Raw genomic sequence first — 20,986 nt, forward strand, 5'->3', positions numbered from 1 at the left:
GCGGAGGTTGCAGTGAGCTGAGAACAGACCATTGCACACTCCAGCCTGGGCAACTGAGACTCTGTCTTAAAAAAAAAAAAAAAACCCCAAAAAACAACGTATGAACATTAAGACCATGAGCGTATGCAGAAATTCACAGCCTTTTAGTAACTTCTCAAATGTGTAGAGAGCCCATTTAAAAGCAGGACTTCAACTTCGCAAAGTGCTTTCCATCGCCTCACTTTCTCTTTATAATAACTATTTTATATTGAGAAAAGATAGGCATGGCCGGGTGCGGTGGCTCACACCTGTAATCCCAGCACTTTGGGAGGCTGAGGCAGGTGGATCACTTGAGGTCAGGAGTTCAAGACCAATCTGGCCAACATGGTGAAACCCTGTCTCTACTAAAAATACAAAAAGGAGCCGGGCATGGTGGTGCACGCCTGTAATCCCAGCTACTCAAGAGGATGAGGCATGAGAATCGCTTGAGCCTGGGAGGTGGAGGGTGCAGTGAGCCAAGATCAGGCCACTGCACACTCCAGCCTGGGCGACAGAGTGAGACTTTGTCTCAAAAAAAAAAAAAAAAAAAAAAGCCAGGGAGAAAGAATTCAAGGACATTTCAGTGTGTAGAGAGCCGGAGGAGTGAATCCCGCCTCTCGCACTCAGTGTAGACACTTCAGGCTGCCAGACTGAGTACCCAGGCCCAGTGCCCCACATCCCAGCCAGTTTCCCCCACACATTTTCACACAACGAGAGGCAAACTGCTTTGAGTCTGTGCACACCAAGCCCACGCCGATGACCACTGTCCAGGTGAACGTAACACTCTGGGCTGGGGAAATGGGACGTTCCATCCGGGGGGAGCTGAGGGAGGGGGTTTAACAGAAGGTCCCGCCCCAGCTGCCATCGTGGGGCAGAAACGCTCAGGGTGACTGTCCCGGGACCCTCTCACACAGAGGCCTGAATGGCACGTGGCACCATCCTCTACAGTCCACGAGAACACAGGACTGTTAATACCACCCGTATTTGTAAGTAAAAACTACGTGTATTTCCAAAGCCGTTCGATGCCTGAAAGTGAACCGAAAGCAAAGTACAAACCCAGACATCCTCTTGTTGATGTTAAACTGCTCGCAGATGTCAGAGGCCAGCACTGTGAGCTGGGGCCCAACGATGCTGTCCAGTCTTCGGCAAAAATCCAACGTTGGGTGGATAGAGGCTGGCAAGTCATGACAAAAAATACCAGTAAGATTCATTTTACTGTGCGACGCTGAACAACAGTATTCCAACGAAAACTTCACTGGTCTGGGAAAACAAATAATGAATGCTCAGGCCCCCTTCTGCTCCTCAAATAGAAGAGAAACAGAAGATACAAAACCGGTTACATTTCAGATGAAAAAAAGGCGAAGACCTATCTCACCGTGAAAAGTTGACTGAGGCACACCCTGTGGGGTGGTAAACGGTTGCCTACCCCAGAAAGACCTCAGAAGGTCGTATGTTTATTTAACAAACATTACGTAGCACTCACGGGCCAGGTGCTTCACAGACACGACCTCATTCGATCCTCAGAACCCCCCCGAGAGAGGTACCACTGCTGTCTCCAGCTTGCAGTCGGCGGGGCACAGAAAGATGCCCACACTCTACTGCTGACTAGCGGGAAACCTAGGACTTAAAAAATATGAGCAATGGCTAGTTAAGGAGACAGGGGGGTCCCAGATGGGGAACAGGGCTCCTCTCTATGCCTCTATATTGCTTATGACAACACATTTATCATTTAATGGGCTGGGTGTGGGGGCTCACGCCCAAAATCCCAGCACTTTGGGAGGCTAAGATGGGGGGATCGCTTGAGCCCAGGAGTTTGACACCAGCCCGGGCAACATAGTGAGACCCTGTCTAAACAAACAACAACAAAAACATTAGCTGGGTCCGGCGGTGTGTGCTGGCAGTCCCAGCGACTTAGGAGGCCAAGGTGGGAAGATCACTTGAACCCAGGAGGTCGAGGCTACAGTGAGCTATGATCATGCCACTGCACTCCAGGAGTGAAACCCTGTCTCCAACAAAAACACCCCAAACAACGGAAACCCCCAAAACATATTTATCACTTAAGAATAGGATGCAGCAAAGTACAAAAAGCTTAGGCTGAAATCAGACAAAGGCGCGTACCCACCGTCGATCATAAAGCACACAGCCGCACTCATGGCCTGGGAAGACAGAACATACCAGAGGTTATGAAATGGTGGAAAAAAGGAGACTTTCGTATAATAACAATCTGTTCAAAGTCAATGGGGGGAAGTCAACTTTAAGAAGCTACTTTTTGGTCAACTAGAGCCATCTGGACACAGACTGCCCATTCCATGATGCGAGGGGAGTGCTGTTGATCTTGTCAGGTGTGACAGCGCCAGTGGGGAGGTTACCACTGATGTCCTCATCAGAGAGGCACAGGGAAGTGGTCGTGACTGACGTGATGACTTAAAATGCTCTTGCAAACCCAACAACACAACATGGAGAAGCAACGAAGACCAGAATCTTATTCACTTGTGTGATGGGGACTTAGGGGTTCACTGTTCTAGTCTCTCTGTGTATAGTCCAGAGAGAATAGACAATTGGCAGAAACTGTCCATTATTCTGTGACGATTTCCATTGACACAAGTTTACAAAGACAGCAAATGGATATCATCCTGTCTCACTTTATTATAGCAAATAATTACAGTTATGACATTAGACCTAGCAACCTACAACAACCAGGACCACAGATAACCAAATAAAAGTTATCAAAGCAATGCATGGTTAAAAAAGGCTGAGCAGAACACCAGGCCTGATGATGAAAGCCACAGACTTCCTTCTCTGACCCTCCTCCCTGGCAACCCCTTCACACTGTCATTAGACAACAGCGTTATCCTAACTCTTTAACGTATCCTCTTTGGGCATCGTACTGACTTCCTGCTCATGTCATGACAGGTGTGACCCCTCGTCTGCCTTCCCCCCTCCTCCTCTATGGTTTATAGCATTCTATTTCCTCTGCTGGCCGCCTTCCACCAGCCACAGCCTACGCTCCTGAACTCACATTCCCACCTGCCCCAGTACCTCTTCCCACTTCCGAGAGCGAGATCCTGTCTCAAGAGAAGAAAGATCTCAAATCAGTGACCTGACCTTTCGTCTTAAGATCCTGGACAACAGGAATCAACTAAACCTAAAGCAAGTGGGGCCGGGTGTGGTGGCTCACACCTGTAAGCCCAGCACTTTGGGAGGCCGAGGTGGGCGGATCACCTGAGGTCAGGAGTTTGAGACCAGCCTGGCTAACATGGCAAAACCCCATCTCTACTAAAAGTACAAAAAAATTAGCCAGGCGTGGTGGTGTGCCTATAATCCCAGCTACTCAGGAGGCTGCGGCAAGAGAATCATGTGAACCTGGGAGGCAGAGGTTGCAGTGAGCTGAGACTGTGCCACTGCACTCCAGCCTGGGTGACAGAGCAGGACTCCGTCTCAAAAAAAACAAAAACAAAAAAACCCAAACAAACCTAAAGCAAATGGAAGGAAATAATAAAGCATGAGAGCAGAAACAAACTCAACAGAGAAAAATCATAGAGAAAATAAATGAAACCAAAAGTTGTTCTCTGAAAAGACCAACATTGAAAAACTTTTCCTTTTTCTTGTGAAGATTCCAGAAGTATGAAGAACCTTTAGCTAGACTGTACAACAAGAAACAGAGAAGACTCAAATTACTAAAACCAGGAATGAAAGAGGAGACATCACTACTGACTTTACAGGAAAAACGAAGGAGTATCCGGCTTTACCTACAATACCATGAAAAACCGCGTGCCGACAAATCAAATAAATTAATTGAAGCTGACAAATTCCTAGAAAGACACAAACTACCAAAGCTGACTCAAGAAGAAACAAAATCAAAATAAACCTGTAACAAGTATAGAGATTAACCCATTTATGCTGGAGGTTGTAAATCTTTTTTGTGAAAAATGAGACCTTGGCAATGACCTTCAGCAGGATATAAATAACTCCCACAAGCTTAGTGTTCCAATAATGGAACACTGGGCATAAATGGTTAACTTTAAAATTTGCCACAAAGAAAAGCCCAGGTGCAGAGAGCTTGACTGTGAATTCTATGAAACATGTAAAGAGGAATTAACACCAATTCTTCACTGTCTTCCAAAAAAAATAGGAGGGAACATTTCCCAACACATTTTATCAAGCCAGCATTGCCCAAAGATATCACAAGAAAACAAAATTACAGGCCAATATCCCTTACAGCCCAAGCCCGTACAGCACTCGCTCCACCTCTGGAGGGCTGGAGACTAAGGCTGGCCATGTGGGGCCAGCTGTGTCTCTGTGGCCAATCCCCAATCAAATCTCTGGATCTCGAGGCTCAGGTGAGCTTCCCTGGATGTCAACACTCCATAGAGACAGCCACACATCCTCGATGGGGAAACACTCACTGGGCTGTCCACATGACCCCAACGGGAGAGGACAGCCGGAAGCTCACACCAGAGTGGGACTCCATCTCAAAAACCAAAAAACCAAAAAAACAAAACAAAACAAAACAAAAACCCAAAAAACCAAACCAACCCAAACCAACCTAAAGCAAAGAGAAGGACTCCTGGTCCTTCCATTGGTGGCTCCTGGGCCCTGCCCCACACACCTCTTCCCCGGGCTGAGTTTAACCTGTATTCTTCCACTTTAATAAATCGCAGCTGTGAGTGCAGCCATTCTTCCTTCTCCCTGGTTTTGCTTCCCATGGTTTCTGTTACGTGAGAGGGACAGTATAATAAAATATTGAGGTAAGGGGGAAGCAAACCGCATTCACATGACTTTTATTGCAGTAGAGTGTCATCGTCCAATTATGATTACTATTACTTTTTTTGAGATGGGGTCTCACTCTTGTCCAGGCTGGAGTGCAGTGGCACGATCTTGGCTCACTGCAACCTCCGCCTCCCAGGTTCAAGAGATTCTCCTGACTCAGCCTCCTGAGTAACTTGGATTACATGTGCATGCCACCATGCCTGGCTAATTTTTGTATCTGTAGTAGAGGCAGGGTTTCACCACACTGGCCAGACTGGTCTCAAGTTCCTGGCCTCAAGTGATCTGCCTGCCTTGGCCTCCCAAAGTGCTGGGATTACAGGTGTGAGCCACTGTGCCCAGCCTTATTAATTGCTTACTGTCCTGAATTTATAAACATTATCACAGGCATGTATGTACAGGAAAAAACACAGCAAGTGAAGGGTTTGGTACTGTCCCCGGTTTCAGGCACCTCCCGGGGGTTTTGGAACACATGGCCTTTGGCTCGGGGGTTCTGCTGTAGAAAGCCTTTTCTGAGTCCTGTAGTACTTCTAGCGAACTCTTACCCTAAAGGTGGTCACCGGGACTCCCAAACTCACAGTGGGTGTCAGAAGTGAGGATGGTCTTGGAGACTCATGAACTTTGCAACTAGAAATCACTGAACTGTACATTTTAAGTGTACGAGGGTGAGTTGTATGGTACATGCATTGTATCTCAAAGTCATTAAGAAAAAGGTAAGGACCCTTTAACATAGCCACAATCCCATTATCACACCCCACAATATGTCTGTAGATTGACTCTAAAAATAGAAATGCAGCCGACAGCATATTACACACCAGGGTTATGGAGATTTCAGTCATTACCTGGGTCATTCAAAGGAGAATGATTTTTTTCTTGAGATGGGGTCTCAAACTTTCACTCGATACACAAACGGACATTCTTCCTACTCCAATTCCTGCTCTGAATTACACCTCCAACATTTTGGTTTGCTTTTTCAGACCACATCTTTCTGTATGCTCTTCCTGCAATCTCCCCTTCCCTGCCAGTCTGTCACAGCCCAACTTTAAGTGACTCTCAAGCACACCATGTGATGAATGAAACATCTTTTTATCTTGGCGGCTTGAACCCTAGAGCCCTCCCTCCTCCTGCTGTCACGGAGGTGCTGGAGGTGGGGTGCCGCCAGCAGACCTGAAGAGCCTTATCACCCCAAGATTTCCTTGTACCGTCTCACACATGAGAACTACTGTTCTGGATTCCCAAGTGTTCCTTCTTGGTGTGCTCACTTATTCTGCTGACGGATGACCCTGTGTAACACCCTCAGGAAGGGTGCATGACGGTAAACTTTTTGAGGCTTTTCATGTTTAACGTGTTTTTTTTTTTTTCTTTTTGAGACAGAGTCTTGCTCTGTTGCCCAGACTGGAGCACAGTGGCGTAAGCTCAGCTCACTGCAACCTCCGCCTCACGGGTACAAGTGATTCTCCTGCCTCAGCCTCTGGAGTAGCTGGGATTAGAGGCGTGCGCCACGTCACCTGGCTGATTTTTTGTATTTTTAGTAGACAGGGTTTCCCCATGTTGGCCAGGCTGGTCTCGAACTCCAGACCTCAGGTGATCCGCCCACCTTGGCCTCCCAAAGTGTTGGGATTATAGGCATGAGCCACCATGCCCCGGCTAATGTCTTTCTTTTGTCTTATCTGTGGTTGACAGCTTGGCATGGCAAAGAACTCTATGCTCAAATTCATTTTCTCTCAGAACTTTCAAAGTCTCTCTTCCACTGTCACATAATGTCTGGTGCTGGATATGAAACTGTTGATACCAGTTTCATTATTTTTGAGAGGGTTTCACTCTGTCACCCAGGCTAGAATGCAGTGGTGTGATCATAGCTCATTGCAGCCTTCAACTCTTGGGCTCAAGCAGTTCTCCTGCCTCAGCCTCCTGAGTAGCTGGGACTACACATGAGCACTGCCATGCCTGGCTAATTTTTAAACATTTTCCTGTCGACACAGGGTCTTACTATGTTGCCCAGGCTGGCCTCCAACTCCTGGCCTCAAGTGATCCTCCCACCTTGGCCTCCCAAAGTGCTGGGACTGCACCTGGCCCATTTCAATTTTATATTAATAGATACAACTCTTCTAATTAGTGGATACTAATTTTTAAAGTTCTTGTCTGTCCTCGGAATCATGTTTCTTTCGAGACCTCTAGTTTTGTTTTTGCAGCCATATTTAACAATGAGGGAACCAGAAGGCTGACCAGAGATGGAGGCTTCACTCTGAGTGTAGGATGAAGGTCTCAGTTCTGTCTGGGAGAAAGAAATGCCAGAATGAGCAGGGCCTCATTCTCAGGGGCAGACATCCACGTTAGCCACTCTGGGTCTCTTCAGACTGTTTCCTTTCTTTAAACAGACCCTCAATTGTCACCCAGGGATGGATGCTCAGCCGTGGGCCTGTCTGTGCAAGGATGGGGGAAGGGGAGGCTGACTGGCCTCTCTGCCACACTTCACTTCCCTTCCCCACCTTTCCAGGCCCAGGCCCCACGCTGACTCCTCAGGTGACCTCCTCCAAGTCAGGAGCCTCTCTGGGCTTCCACAGGGCTGTGGGTCCTTGCCTTAGCACAGGGTTGCCACTCGTATTCCAGGTCTGCTCCGGCACCGCCCTCTATCAGGCATGGTTTACAAGTCCCGTCTACCTTCCAGAGAGGGACGGGACTCCCTCATCCTGACACATCCCGCTCCTTCCTGTTCCCCCACAGCATCATTTCTGAGCCTTTGTAAATGAAAACTTCTCCACAGCCTCAGGCAGGAAGAGGAGAAACACGTGCACATGCTCCGTCTTCTTTCTTGAATCAAAAACTGCCTTTAATTAGAAACACAACCTGAGTACATATCCTTACAAGACCATGTCCTGACAGAAACAAAATACGATCCTTACGGAATTAGCAAGCCCACAGCTTTAAAATCAGAGCAAAAGCAGCATATGCACAGACACATGGCTACGGCCCCCATCCAGAGCCATTTCGAGAACAGGCAGCACCAACCTCTGACAGCCTTTGGTTTGAGAGCACGTGAGACTTCACACGTTTATAAATCACAATCTTAAACAGTTCCTCTTTCACCAATAACAAAACTGTTTAAAAGGAACTGAAAATAAACTTATTACGCTGGAAGAACACCCATTTTGAGTTTTACCATAATCAGAACTTCCAATATCTTTTCCAAGAAACATTTAAGAGGTTTGCACATGCACTCGTGTACACATGCAAGAAAGATCCACTTCAGCATAATCATTAACGCTGGAAGGAAAAAAGTTGTTACCTTATAAACAATTAAATGGAGCTCTTCATAAGTGTCATCTGTATTTACAAAAATTTTGGGGAATCTGCATTTTGCATCTGGATCATTGAGGTTCAAGGGTCCGGTAAGAAATCTTAAAAGCAAGAACAGACATGACTTGATTCAACGAGGTGAATGAGAATCAGGAATCTAGAAACAGAACACACTCCCACTTCATACACACCGGTTGCTTTTGATGCCAGCTGCTATTTGGCAAAGACCATATCAGAATATGCCAGCTGGGCGTGGTGGCTCATGCCTGTAATCCCAGCATTTTGGGAGGCTGAGCTGGGTGGATCACCTGAAGTCAGGAGTTCAAGGGCAGCCTGGCCAACATGGCAAAACCTCATCTCTACTAAAACTACAAAAATTAGCTGGTTCTGGTGGTGGGCACCTGCAATCCCAGCTACTAGAGAGGCTGAGGCAGGGGAATTGCTTGAACCCAGGAGATGGAGGCTGCAGTGAGCTGAGATCGTGCCACTGTACTCCACACTCCAGCCTAAGCGACAGAGAGACACTCCATCTCAGGAAAAAAAAAAAAAAAAAGGGTATGCTAAAGTAAGTTTTAACTCATTGGAAACAACAAACTTTCCTTTGTTGATTACTGTCAATCAGATGGCACAAAGATATTTCAATGTCCATATTATCTTTACCAAAAAGATAATAGGCCAGGCATGGTGGATCACACCTGTAATCCCAGCACTTTGGGAGGCCAAGGCAGGTGGATCACTTGAAGTCAGGAGTTCAAGACCAGCCTGGCCAACATGATGAAACCCTGTTTCTACTAAAAATACAAAATGAATTAGCCAGGCATAGTGGCTCATGCCTGTAGTTCCAGCTACTTGGGAGGCTGAGGCATGAGAATCACTTGAGCCTGGGGAGGCAGAGGTTGCAGTGAGCGGAGATCTTGCCACTGCTCTCCAGCCTGGGTAACAGAGCCAGACTGTGAGTAAAAAAGAGAAAGAAAACCCAGTATCATAAATCAAAGAACAGAAGTCCTACCTTCCATAGTGTTGAAGATTTCCTGGCATTTCTGCTCTTATTGGAGAATCCCTTCCTGCTAACTGCAAATACATTTAATGTTGAGAATGACTTATCAGACTTTTTATTTATTTTCCAAGCTTTGAAAAACAGCATTATCTACTACTTGGTTCCATGCCATTTGTCTTTTTCTTTTAGAGACAGGATCTTGTTCTGTTGCCCAGGCTGGAATGCATGCAGCATGATCATGGCTCACTATAGCCTTGAACTCCTAGGCTCAAGCAATCCTCCCACCTCAGCCTCCTGATAGAGGCATGTGTGACCAAACCTGGCTAGTTTTTAAATTTTTGGCCAGGTGAGGTGGCTCACGCCTATAATCCCAGCACTTTGGGAGGCCAAGGCAGGCAGATTACTTGAGCCCAGGAGTTTGAGAACAGCCTGGGCAACATGACGAGATCCCATCTCTACAAAAAATTAACCAGGTGTGGTGGCACACACCTGTAGTCTCAGCTACTTGGGAGGCTGAGGTGACAGGACCGCTTGAGCCCAGGAGTTTGAGACCATCTGAGTCAACAAAGTGAGACCTCATCTCTTAAAAAAAAAACTTGGAAAGCGGGAGGACAAGAGGGAGGGAATGAACAAGCGAAGAGAGTGAGTTCAACTGAGCCAAAATGATTTTTGTGTGTTAAGCTCTGAAAATACTTTGGGGAGAACACAGTGATATCATTTAAAAGTTCTCTGCAGGAAACCGGGAAATTAAGTACTAGAGTGGAAAGCCAGGTAGGCACTAGAACATCTACTGAAAATTAGGTCTCCTGTCGATAGAGGAAAAGACTACACAGGTCGATTGTTTTAAAGATCACTGGCATTTTAAAGGTTCCTAGAACCCGATCTAAAATCCAATTTTTTGGCCAGGAGCAGTAGCTCATGCCTGTAATCCCAGCACTTTGGGAGGCTGCGGCGGGTCAATCACCTGAGGTCAGGAGTTCGAGACCAGCCTGGCCAACATGGTGAAACTCCGTCTCTACTAAAAACATAAAAATTAGCCGGGCATGGTGGCAGGTGCCTATAATCTCAGCTACTCGGGAGCCTGAGGCCGGAGAATTGTTTGAATTCAGGAAGCGGAAGTTGCGGTGAGCTGAGATTGCACCATTGCACTCCAGCCTGGGCGAAAAGAACAAAACTCTGTCCCAATAAATAAATAAATAAAATAAAATACATAAATTAAAAGTAAAATAAAATCCAATTTTCCTCTACTCAGTGACTCACTCCTCTTAAAAACATGCTTTGTGGACTGGGGGCGGTGGCTCACGCCTGTAATCCCAGCACTTTGGGAGGCCAAGGTGGGCAGATCACAAGGTCAGGAGGTCGAGACCAGCCTGGCCAACATAGTGAAACCTGTCTCTACTAAAAATACAAAAAAATTAGCTGGGCGTGGTGGCGGGCGCCTGTAATCCCAGGTACTTGGGAGGCCGAGGCAAGGAGAATTGCTTGAACCTCTCCATCCCAGGTGAAAGTTCGAGACTCTGTCTCAAAAACCAAACAAACAAAAACACACACAAAAAAACCAACACACAGACACACAAAACGATGCTTTCTGTATCACATCTGAATGTCACATACTGGAGGAGAGCTGCATGTGGTTTTCTGTGCTAATTGATATACAGTGACATAAATATCACACTAAGACAAAACATACATCAGAAACGATCAGAAACGCCCCCATGCACCACCATCTCACTCCACCTGCCCTCTCTGTGCCCCTGGATGTAATTGTGCGCAGCTATGGTACCCATCATACCTCAGGTTCGATGTGCCTTGGAAAAAGGGAGGTGGTAAGGTATTTGTATAAAATTCTCATGTCATCTTGTTCTAATCCACTCCTGCAACAACAGAAAAGCACTGGGTTAAACGTTTGGAACTGTCTTCTGTCTTTCCACTGCTTTGATAAAGCTCATTAAACAAAAATTTTTTTTTCAAGTCATTTTTAGTAACACAGAATAAATTCTAACTTTTTAAAGTCTAAAGCTACTTAAAACTCAAAGCAATCTATTTTTCTACCTGAGATCAAAATGAGTTTCCTTTTTCCTAAACATAAAATTCTTAGCATTGAGGTAAATCTGAATTTACGTGGTATACTTTGTCAAACTTTTCCAAAGAATTTGAAGCCCTGGATAAAGCTCATTTTTTATTAAAAAAATTTTTTTTCTTTTTTTTTGAGACAAGGTCTTGCTCTGTCACCCAGGCTGGAAGCAGTGGTGCAATCATGGCTCACTGCAGCCTTGGCCTCCAGGGCTCAAGCGGTCCTCCCATCTCAGCCTCCGGACTAGCTGGGACTACAGGCGTGCGCCACCATCAGCTAATTTTTGTATTTTATGTAGAGATGGGGGTCTTGCTATGTTGCCAGGCTGGTTTCGAACTCCTGGACTCAAGCAGTGCTCCCGCCTCAGCCTCCTAAAGTGCTGGGATTACATATGTGAGCCACTGTGCCTGGCCTCATCTTTTTTCATTTTTCAAGAGATGAGTCTCGTCTGTCGCCCAGGCTGTATTACAGTGGTGTGACCACAGCTTGCTGCAGCCACCAATTCCCAGGCTCAAGCGAACCTCCCACCTCAGCCTCCTGAGTAGCTGGGACTACTGGTGCTTTTTTCTTTAACATTATATCAAGAGGCTCACCACCTGACCGCGAAGTTAAGGAAGGTAAAGAGTTAAACTTGAGTCCAGGCACTGCAACTTTATCCTGACCTGCAAAAGGCTACTCCTACAGTCCTGTATTTTACATGCCATTTGAGATGAAAAAAAAAGTCACAAGGGATTGGACTCTCTGGTTGAATTCCGTGTAGGATTATGCAGGAAACCTCCAAAGCCACACTGTTTCATTTTAGGAGCAGATGTCTCTTAGCTTCCTGGGTTATATGGTAATGCCACATTCTCTCCCCTAGTCCCCTGGGAAAATATGGGTGTGCTGTAGACAGGGAACGTGATCCTAGGTCTCAGAAATGTACATGGATTTTAATTCTCCGGATCTTCGGTGAAGAAAGAGGAGGAGGAGAAAAACAAGCTTTCAGGCAAACCATCTGATCTGAAATGAGGCAGGAAGGAGCAGCACATGGAAAAAGCACAGAGAAACTAGCAGGTATCAGACTCTGGAACCAGTTTTTTAAAAGGAGACAGACAATGAGGCTGGATCGGGGGGTTTTCTATTCAAGATCACTGAAATACCATGAAGGTGGTCGGGCGTGGCAGCTCACACTTGTAATCCCAGCACTTGGGGAAGCCAAGGTGAGCAGATCACCTAAGGTCAGGGGTTCAACACCAGCCTGGCCAACATGGCGAAACACCATCTCTACTAAAAAATATAAAAATTTGCTAGGCCTGATAGCACACACCTCTAATCCCAGCTACTTGGGAGACTGAGGCATGAGAATCGCTTGAACCTGGGAGGCGCAGGTTGAAGTGAGCTGAGATCACACCACTGCACTCTAGCCTGGGCAACCAAGCCAAGGAGACTCAGTCTCAAAAAAAAAATCAAAGCAATATACTAAGTAAATACATAAGGGTAATATATACTCTGCTTGTGACAAATTTTTTTTTTCCACTTTTTGGTAGAGACAGAGCCTCATTATATTGTCCAGGCTGGTCTCCAAGTAACTCCTGGCTCAAGTGATCCTTCTGCCTCCTCCTCCCCAGCAGCCGGGACTATAGGTATGTGCACCACGCCTGGCTGAAAAGTCTTTTTGATATTTAATATAACAGCTTTGGAATAAGCAATTCCGTCAAAACGTGCTGTTTTTCTTTTTCTTAGACAGGGTCTTGCTCTGTCACCCAGGCTGGAGTACAGTGGTGCTATCATAGCTCACTGCAACCTCAAACTTCCAGGCTCAAGTGATTCTCCAGCCTCAACCTCTGTAGTCTCTGTAGTTGGGACTCTTAAGTGCACATCACAATGCCCAGCTAATTTTTTTTTGCATTTTTTGTAGAGATACAGTCTCACTATGCTGCCCAGGCTGGTCTTGAACTCCTGGTCTCAAGTGATCCTCCTGCCTCAGCCTCCCAAAGTGCTGGGATGACAGGTATAAGCGTTGGCGCCTGGAGTAAGAGGCTGTTTTTCTTGAAGGTTATTTTTGTTGCTACTTCCTCGGACTGACCTTTCCCCACGAGCACACTGGAGGTGACAACCGAGCAGTTCTGTGCAGCCACCAGAGCTGTGCCCTGCTCAACCCCTCAGATGCTATTCCAAGATGACGATGCCAACAGGATCCCCAGAGCTGGGCGCCAGATTGTCCTGTGACTCCAGGCTTCAAAGGGCCAACCCTGCTGGTCACTCTGGCTCCAGGGTCTCCCAGAATGAGCTCCTGGAAGACCCTCTGCTCTAAGCCTTCCCTCTTCCTCACTCTCAGGAGTCTGCACCCATGGCGGGGCTTGTGTTCTGTCCCAGAGATCAGAATCTCAGCTACCCTTCTCTTTTTGGTGGAAACAAGGCCATGGGCCACTACTGCTGGATTCTGGCTTGTCACACTACATCTCCCTATCGCCGTGGCTGCGTGTGACTTGCAAGCACTTCCTGTCATTTCCATCTGTGGAGGAGCCATCCCTCTGCAGACCTGATGCTACAGAAGCACAACTAGCCTCCCATCTCCTACATTTCACAGCAGAATTTCACTTTAGTAACACTGTGTACATATCACAGAAAGCAACTATAGCTGAGTCAGTACAGTGTAAGGTTTCCTGATAAACTATTTGTCAAATTAGAAAGTAGGTGGAGGCGGGGCACAGTGGCTCACACCTGTAATCCCAGCACTGGGAGGCCGAGGTGGGCGGATCCTTTGAGGTCAGGAGTTCGAGACCAGCCTGGCCAACATGGTAAAACCCCATCTCTACAAAAAAATTAGCTGGGTGTTGTGGTACGCACCTGTAATCCCAGCTACTCGGGAGGCTGAGGCAGGAGAATTGCTTGAACCCAGGAGGCAGGGGTTGCAGCAAGCCAAGATCATGCCACTGCACTCCAGCCTGGGCAACAGAAAGCGACTCCATCTCAAAAACAAACAAAAAAGTAGATGGGTTTCACCTGAAATTTGTGTTGTCTTCCTAGGAGATAAAGTTCATGTGGAAACCCACCAAGTTGTCTATTAACTGGATTCAAATTTCTTTACAGTAACTTGTTTCTCTTCTTAAAATGGAGCTACAAGATTTTGGCAGGGAAGGTAAATTTTAGGGGAACTAGTTTTGCCTTTTCTATTAGCTGAATTTACCTTATAGTAGTACCATATGGCCACACCCCTAATTAAGAAACTGGGCTAGGCCAGGTGCGGTGGCTCACACCTGTAATCACAGCACCTTGGGAGGCCTATGCAGGCGAATCACCTGAGGTCAGGGGTTTAGGACCAGCCTGGCCAACATGGTAAAACCCTGTCTGTACTGAAAATACAAAAATTAGCTGGGCATGGTGGCATATGCTTGTAATCCCAGCTACTTGGGAGGCTGAGGCAGGAGAATCGCTTGAACCCAGAAAGGGGAAGTTGCAGTGAGCCAAGATCGCGCCACTGTACTCCAGCCTGGCAACAGAGTGAGACTCCATCTCAAAAAAAAAAAGAAAGAAAGAAAGAAAGTGGGCTCTAGTCAATGGGAACATAAAACTTGAGGGTCCCGGAACAGCTGCAAGCCTTGATGACTTCTGTCCACCTACTCTAGGCCAAATGTGCACAACCTCGGTTGCCACCCAGCTCTCAGGGGTCACATAGGCTGGGCAGTCTTGTGCCCACGTTGTTCCTACTGCAGGACACAAACCTAGTTTCACGATGGCAGGTCATTTCCTGGTTTATATAACACTTTGGATTTCTTGGATTTAAAAAAAAGAAATCGAGTTTCTTTAAAAGAAAGTAGGTGCAGCGGCTCACGCCCGTAATCCCAGCACTTTGGGAGGCTGAGGCGGGTGGATCGCTTGAGGCCAGGAGTTTGAGACCAGCCTGGGCAACACAGTAAACCCCATCTCTATAAGAAAGAAAGAAAAAAAAAAGGTATAAAAATTCTCTCTGTTGCCAGGCTGGGGTACAGTGGTGCCATCTCGGCTCACTGCAACCTCCGCCTCCCGGGTTCAAGTGATTCTCCTGCCTCAGCCTCCTGAGTAGCTGGGATTACAGGCATGCGCCACCACGCCCAGCTACTTTTTGTATTTTTAGTAGAGACAGGGTTTCACTATGTTGACCAGGCTGGTCTCCAACTCCTGACCTCGTGATTCACCAGCCTCGGCCTCCCAAAGTGCTAAGATTACAGGTGTGAGCCACCGCGCCCAGCCTTTCATCTTTCATGCAGCCAGTTTTAAACTCCTCTGCTTGGAAATTTGAACCCAAATCACCCTAGTTCTGCTTTAAATAATCACTGCTTTATTTTGACAATATCTATGAAGATGCTTCCTACCCATCCTCCCCGCTGCAAGTTCCTGTTTGACAACCTGTCATCAATCCAGTCACTGCTGTTTTTATTATCTTAATTTCTTCTTTTAATACCATGCCTCGGGGTGTACCTACCAGATGAGCTGATCGTTATAGAGAAAAGCAGTGTATTTGACTATATTCAGGCTTTCCTCCATTCTGTTAATAAAGGACTGGATTTTCAAATAAGTCATTTTATCCAACGGGAAGAAGCTGATTCCACCAAAAATGTCAAGTAGGTCACATGACTGCAAATGTAGCGTTTGCAAATACTGTGGAAAAAAAACAAGGCATAAAATTTACTAATAGTACACTGAATATAATGCTCCTTGATAACTGAAAATAATCTTATGTCAGACTCACATTTATGGTACAATTACATACTAGCAAACAGCGCAACAATGAGGCTGTGGTGAAGACATGGGTGACTGAGTGCCAACTCAGTACCAATTCCAAGATACAAAGTTCAAACATATCTACTTAATGTTTATTCAGTATTGTGTTTTACTGCTTTAAATTTATTTTTTTGTGACAGAGTCTTGCTCTGTCATCCAGGCTGGAGTGCAGTGGTGTGATCTCAGCTCACTGCAAGCTCCGCCTTCCAGGTTCACACCATTCTCCTGCCTCAGCCTCCTGAGCAGCTGGGACTACAGGTGCCTGCCACCATGCCCAGCTGTTTTTTTCCATTTTTAGTAGAGATGGGGTTTCACCATGTTAGCCAGGATGGTCTCAATCTCCTGACTCGTGATCTGCCTGCCTCGGCCTCCCAAAGTGCTGGGATTAGAGGTGTGAGCCACCACGCCTGGCCAAAATTTTTTTTTTTTTTTTGGTATAAACAGAGTCTTGCTATGTTGCCTAGGCTGGTCTTGAACTTCTGGCCTCCGTGATTCTCGGTCTAGGTGTCCCAAAGTGCTGGGAATACAGGCATGAGCCACTGTGCCCAGCTAGCACTTTCAAGTATTTAATTCCTGGCCAGGCACAGCGGCTCGCGCCTGTAATTCCAGCCCTTTGGGAGGCCAACGCGGGCACATCACTTGAGGTCAGGAGTTTGAGACCAGCCTCGCCAACATGGCAAAACCCCATCTCTAATAAAATTACAACATTAGCCGGGCATGGTAGCCTGTAATCCCAACTATTCAGGAGGCTGAGACAGGAGAATCACTTGAACTTGGGAGACTAAGGTTGCAGTGAGCCAAGATCACACCACTGCACTCTAGCCTGGGTGACAAGAGTAAGACTCTGTCTCAAAAAAAAAAAAAAAAAAATTAACTCCCTGCCTTAATGCTCTTCAAATTAGACTAACCTAATGAGGGATCTATCCATTAATACTACAGAGAGTGCCATCTTTATTTCCCCCCCGAGATGGAGTCTTGGTCTGTCACCCAGGCTGGAGTGCAGCGGTGCGATCTCGGCTCACTGCAAGCTCTGCCTCTGGGGTTCAAGCGATTCTCCTGCCTCAGCCTCCAGAATAGCTGGGATTACAGGCGTGCGCCACCACGCCCAGCTAGTTTTTTGGTATTTTTTAGTAGAGACGAGGTTTCACCATGTTGGCCAGGCTGGCCTCGAACTCATGACCTCAAGATCTGCCCGCCTCGGCCTCCCAAAGTGCTGGGATTACAGGCGTAAGCCATCACACCCAGCCAAGAGTGCCATCTTATACTAAAATCATGTCTAAATGATATGTACTCAGGACAACAGTTCTATCCATATGATGATGGGTAAGAGAGAAATGAGGACAAGAACAGAAACCAGGAGATAATATGCGAGTGGATAATTGTGGTCATTAAAATGACAAAACAACAAAGAAAAGTAATTCAGAGAAACAAAAAAATTCAAAAATAGCTATGAAAGCTGTTTTAGCAAGTCGAATTCAAAAATAGATACAGAAGGTATTTTCAGAAGAAAATAAATTGAGAATTGTTGCTTCGAGATAAACTAGGCTGGGCGAGTTGGCTCACGCCTTTAACCCCAGCACTTTGGGAGGCCAAGGAGGGAAGATCGCTTGAAACCAGCCTGGGCAAAACAGCCAAGACAAGACCCTGTCTCTTTGTTTCCTTTTAAAAAAAAGATAAACTGAGCTTGACAAGGTAGGGTGAAACATCCAAAATTCAATTACAATGAAAGAGGACAGCACTTGGAACAAATCTCCCCAATCGCTAATGTGACAAAGTCTGTCAAGGCCAATAACTCTCACCTACATCAAGACAGTTTACGCCCGTTTAGTGAACAGAACCAATCCCTGAGAATGTGCAACTCCAATAATTAAGTTTTCCTTATCAACTAATCTATCACACAAAAGATGGCTGCTGAGTAAGCCCAGAAGGACAGATGCAGGTAAAACACAGGGAGGCCAAACGATGTCTCCAGGACCCTTTAAGAGCCCCGGGCAAACGCAGGAAGCTCTGCCTTACACCACAGCTGGAGGGAAGGTTCCAGAGCACACACCTCATGCGTCTCCTCGCTGCTCCAGTTTTGCGACGGTCTGTCTCAGGCTCTCTGCCACTTTCAAGTTCTGGGTTTTTTGTATATAAGAAACAAACTTGTCTGTCTATATTTCTCTAAAAACCTGCTGAATGCTTACTAAAGTTATAAATGAAATTCAAAATACTTACCCGATGGAAGAATTTCTCTAATCTTTCTTTCAGAAGCTTGATGCCTCCGTCTTCCATGGCTTTCAGAAATGTACCATTAAAAAGCTAGTGAGGTAAAAGATTGCAGGAAAAAAAATCAGTTTCCTATGCTCACTTTTTCAGTATAACAAGTTCTTTTTTTCCTTTAGATTATTAATTCAGCTCATTAAATCTCCCAGTTCTTTCCAACAGAGAATATTTACATGAGAAAACTTGAGTTAAAAATGTAAGTTACAAAAAATACTGTTAAGTGATGCTGTCTTATTTATGAAACCACCTAATTGCTCTAGGCATCTTTCAAAAATTTCAACTTACCCTGAAGTTTCAATTTACATACATAATATCACCCACATTTCTGTTTTTTTATTTTTCAGTGTTCTGTTAATAAATGGAATCACCAAACTTTTTATCCTTTTTTTTTTTTTTTTTGAGATGGAATCTCGCTCTGTTGCCCAGGGTAGAGTGCAGTGGTGCAATCACAGTTCACAGCAGCCTCGACCTCCAAGGCACGAGCAATCCTCCCACCTCAGCCTCCCAGGTAGCTGGGACTACAGGCATGCACCATGATACCTGGCTAACTTTTATAAAAATTTTTTGTAGAGATGGGGTCTTGCTATATTGCCCAGACTGGTCCTGAACTCCTGGGCTCAACCAATCCTCCCACCTTAGCCTCCCAGAATGCTGAAATTACAGGTGTGATCCACTGTGCCCTGCCTCACTGAAACTTTTAAATCATAAAATTATCTGCATTCTGTACATTCCTTGAGCACATAGACACACTTTTTCATCAATGGGGACACATTCCTACTATAAGGCTGAGAAAAGAGAAGGGAGTTCAATACTTACTGAATAAATGTAGGAATAAACCTCACTACCTGTTTCAAAGGCCTCATTATTTTCTTCTCTAAGACAAATACAGAGTCACTTTGCAATCATTTACAGATTTCTCTTTAAACAACCCTGGAGCCTAGAGATAGGGGTAAGTGGCTGGACTCTGAGAAAGAACGCCACGCTTACCTTGTACATGCTGTAGCACTGCCGCAGCACCGAGCTATAAACCTTGTCCTGCAGACACGAAAACACAGCACACAGCTCAGTTCAAGGGAAAAACAATGTCTACTGGATAGATGGCAAAGGTACACTGACTCTTGGCCAAACAGGATAATGTTTACAAACTTGGTCCCACCATAGTCGTGTGCTGAAAAAAACTGTTTGCGTTTTTTTTTTTTTTTTTTTTTTTGAGATGGAGTCTCACTCTGTTGTCCAGGCTGGAGCGCAGTGGTACAATCTTGGCTCACTGCAACATTTGCGTCCCCGGTTCAAGCGATTCTCCTGCCTCAGCCTCCTGAGAAGCCGAGATGACAGGTGTGCACCACCATCCCTGGCCAGTTTTTGTAGTTTTAGTAGAGACAGGGTTCCGCCATATTGGCCAGGCTGGTCTCGAACCCCTGACCTCAAGTGATCTGCCTGCCTCGACCTCCCAAAGTACTAGGATTACAGGTGTGAGCCACTGTTCCCAGCCAGAAGTGTTTAAACTCTAATTTGTGAATCAGTAAGCCTTACTTTAGGAGGGCTTTCAATATAGATGAAGAGTAGAAGGTATTAGTGAGATAGGGTGCATATACATTTTAAAAAGATTGTGCTCATGTAAATGATAAACATAAACCTTTGCTATATACCCCGAGAAACTTCAGCAAAAGCCTCCTAGTTTAAATCCGACCAAGGAAGGCATTCAACATACTCAGCAATACATTTTAAAAAATAAATAAATAAACAATGACACATTACCAACAACTCCTCCTCTTGATATTCAAGAACTGGTTTTCCATCTTTACTCTGTTTTTCAATTATAGGATTCCGAACAACCTACAAAGTTTGATAAACTGAAATTATACAATGAATTCATTAGACCATGTTTATTTTGCCTTAATTTAAAAACTTTGAACATGCTACAGCACCAGAAACACAACTTCTTAAAACAGCCCCAAGAATGAATAAAGCAAATAGGAAGAACTTGATTTTAAAATTGCAACCAATTTTATTTTAATTTTACTTGGATGCAACAGCCAGAGAACTTTCCTAAATTCTGAACAGTGAAGATCACCCATAACTTCACCATACAATTTCAGAAAGATACACTGTGTATGTAAATACCATGACCATCCAGAAATCTTCTTCTGGTTCATTGAAGAACTGTCTGTTCTTCTGTGTATGTAAAGATTTTGCAGGTTTTGATGGGCTAAATGTCCTACAAAGGTTAAAAAAATATGTTTGGGACAATTCTCCAGCAGCAGTTTTAAGAATTCACTGAACGCTAAAGGCACACTTAGAGGTATTACCTTGTAAACTGTACAATAGCTTCACACAATCCGACATTTCTAATCTTCTCATTCTTTTCTACCTCATTTGGATGATAAAATAAAATCTTATTTTCCTCCTGAAACATGAGGAAACAGAAGCACAACATGAATAGAAACATTTCATCTTAGCTATTGAAAACGCTAAGTTCAATGTCGACCTCTTGTGTCACACATGCTAATGACAAAACAAAACAAAAACCGGTTTTAGAAAAACAGGAATTGTAATCCTAGTATTTTCAGAGGCTGAGGCGGGAGGATCACTTGAGCTCAGGAGTTCAAGACCAGCATGGGCAACACAGTGAGACGTCTCTATTATTTAAAATAATAAGAAGAACAGGAATTATCTCATCATTGTGCAAATACTGCCCACCAGTCAGAAAGGCAATTTCGATAGTCAAGAAGTCACATCTGAAGTAGCACCAGGTAATTTTTATGAAAACTCAAGTCTCCAGGTTTCTTTCCTAGTGCTAATTTGTAATACACCAATGCTTGTAA

The 20,986-nt window shown here is 45.3% G+C and overlaps 1 protein-coding gene across 2 annotated transcripts in view; it reads right to left on the minus strand.

Annotated features, from left to right (window-relative positions):
- LOC117980870 (vacuolar fusion protein CCZ1 homolog B) overlaps window positions 1-20,986 on the minus strand; it is a 28,134-nt gene that overhangs the window by 4,924 nt on the left and 2,224 nt on the right. The window contains exons 2-12 of one of the 2 annotated variants that reach the window (XM_055114972.2): window positions 20,471-20,568; window positions 20,286-20,379; window positions 19,920-19,997; window positions 19,149-19,196; window positions 18,114-18,197; window positions 15,598-15,773; window positions 10,872-10,953; window positions 9,092-9,153; window positions 8,072-8,183; window positions 2,141-2,174; window positions 1,075-1,192 (exon numbers count right to left, since the gene is read on the minus strand). In XM_055114972.2, the coding sequence (XP_054970947.1) occupies window positions 1,075-1,192; window positions 2,141-2,174; window positions 8,072-8,183; window positions 9,092-9,153; window positions 10,872-10,953; window positions 15,598-15,773; window positions 18,114-18,197; window positions 19,149-19,196; window positions 19,920-19,997; window positions 20,286-20,379; window positions 20,471-20,568 (986 nt within the window). The remainder of the gene's footprint in view (window positions 1-1,074; window positions 1,193-2,140; window positions 2,175-8,071; window positions 8,184-9,091; window positions 9,154-10,871; window positions 10,954-15,597; window positions 15,774-18,113; window positions 18,198-19,148; window positions 19,197-19,919; window positions 19,998-20,285; window positions 20,380-20,470; window positions 20,569-20,986) is intronic. The other variant, XM_055114973.2, reaches the window with a different exon arrangement.

This window comes from Pan paniscus, chromosome 6 (assembly GCF_029289425.2).
Source record: "Pan paniscus chromosome 6, NHGRI_mPanPan1-v2.0_pri, whole genome shotgun sequence".
Lineage (NCBI taxonomy): Eukaryota > Metazoa > Chordata > Mammalia > Primates > Hominidae > Pan > Pan paniscus.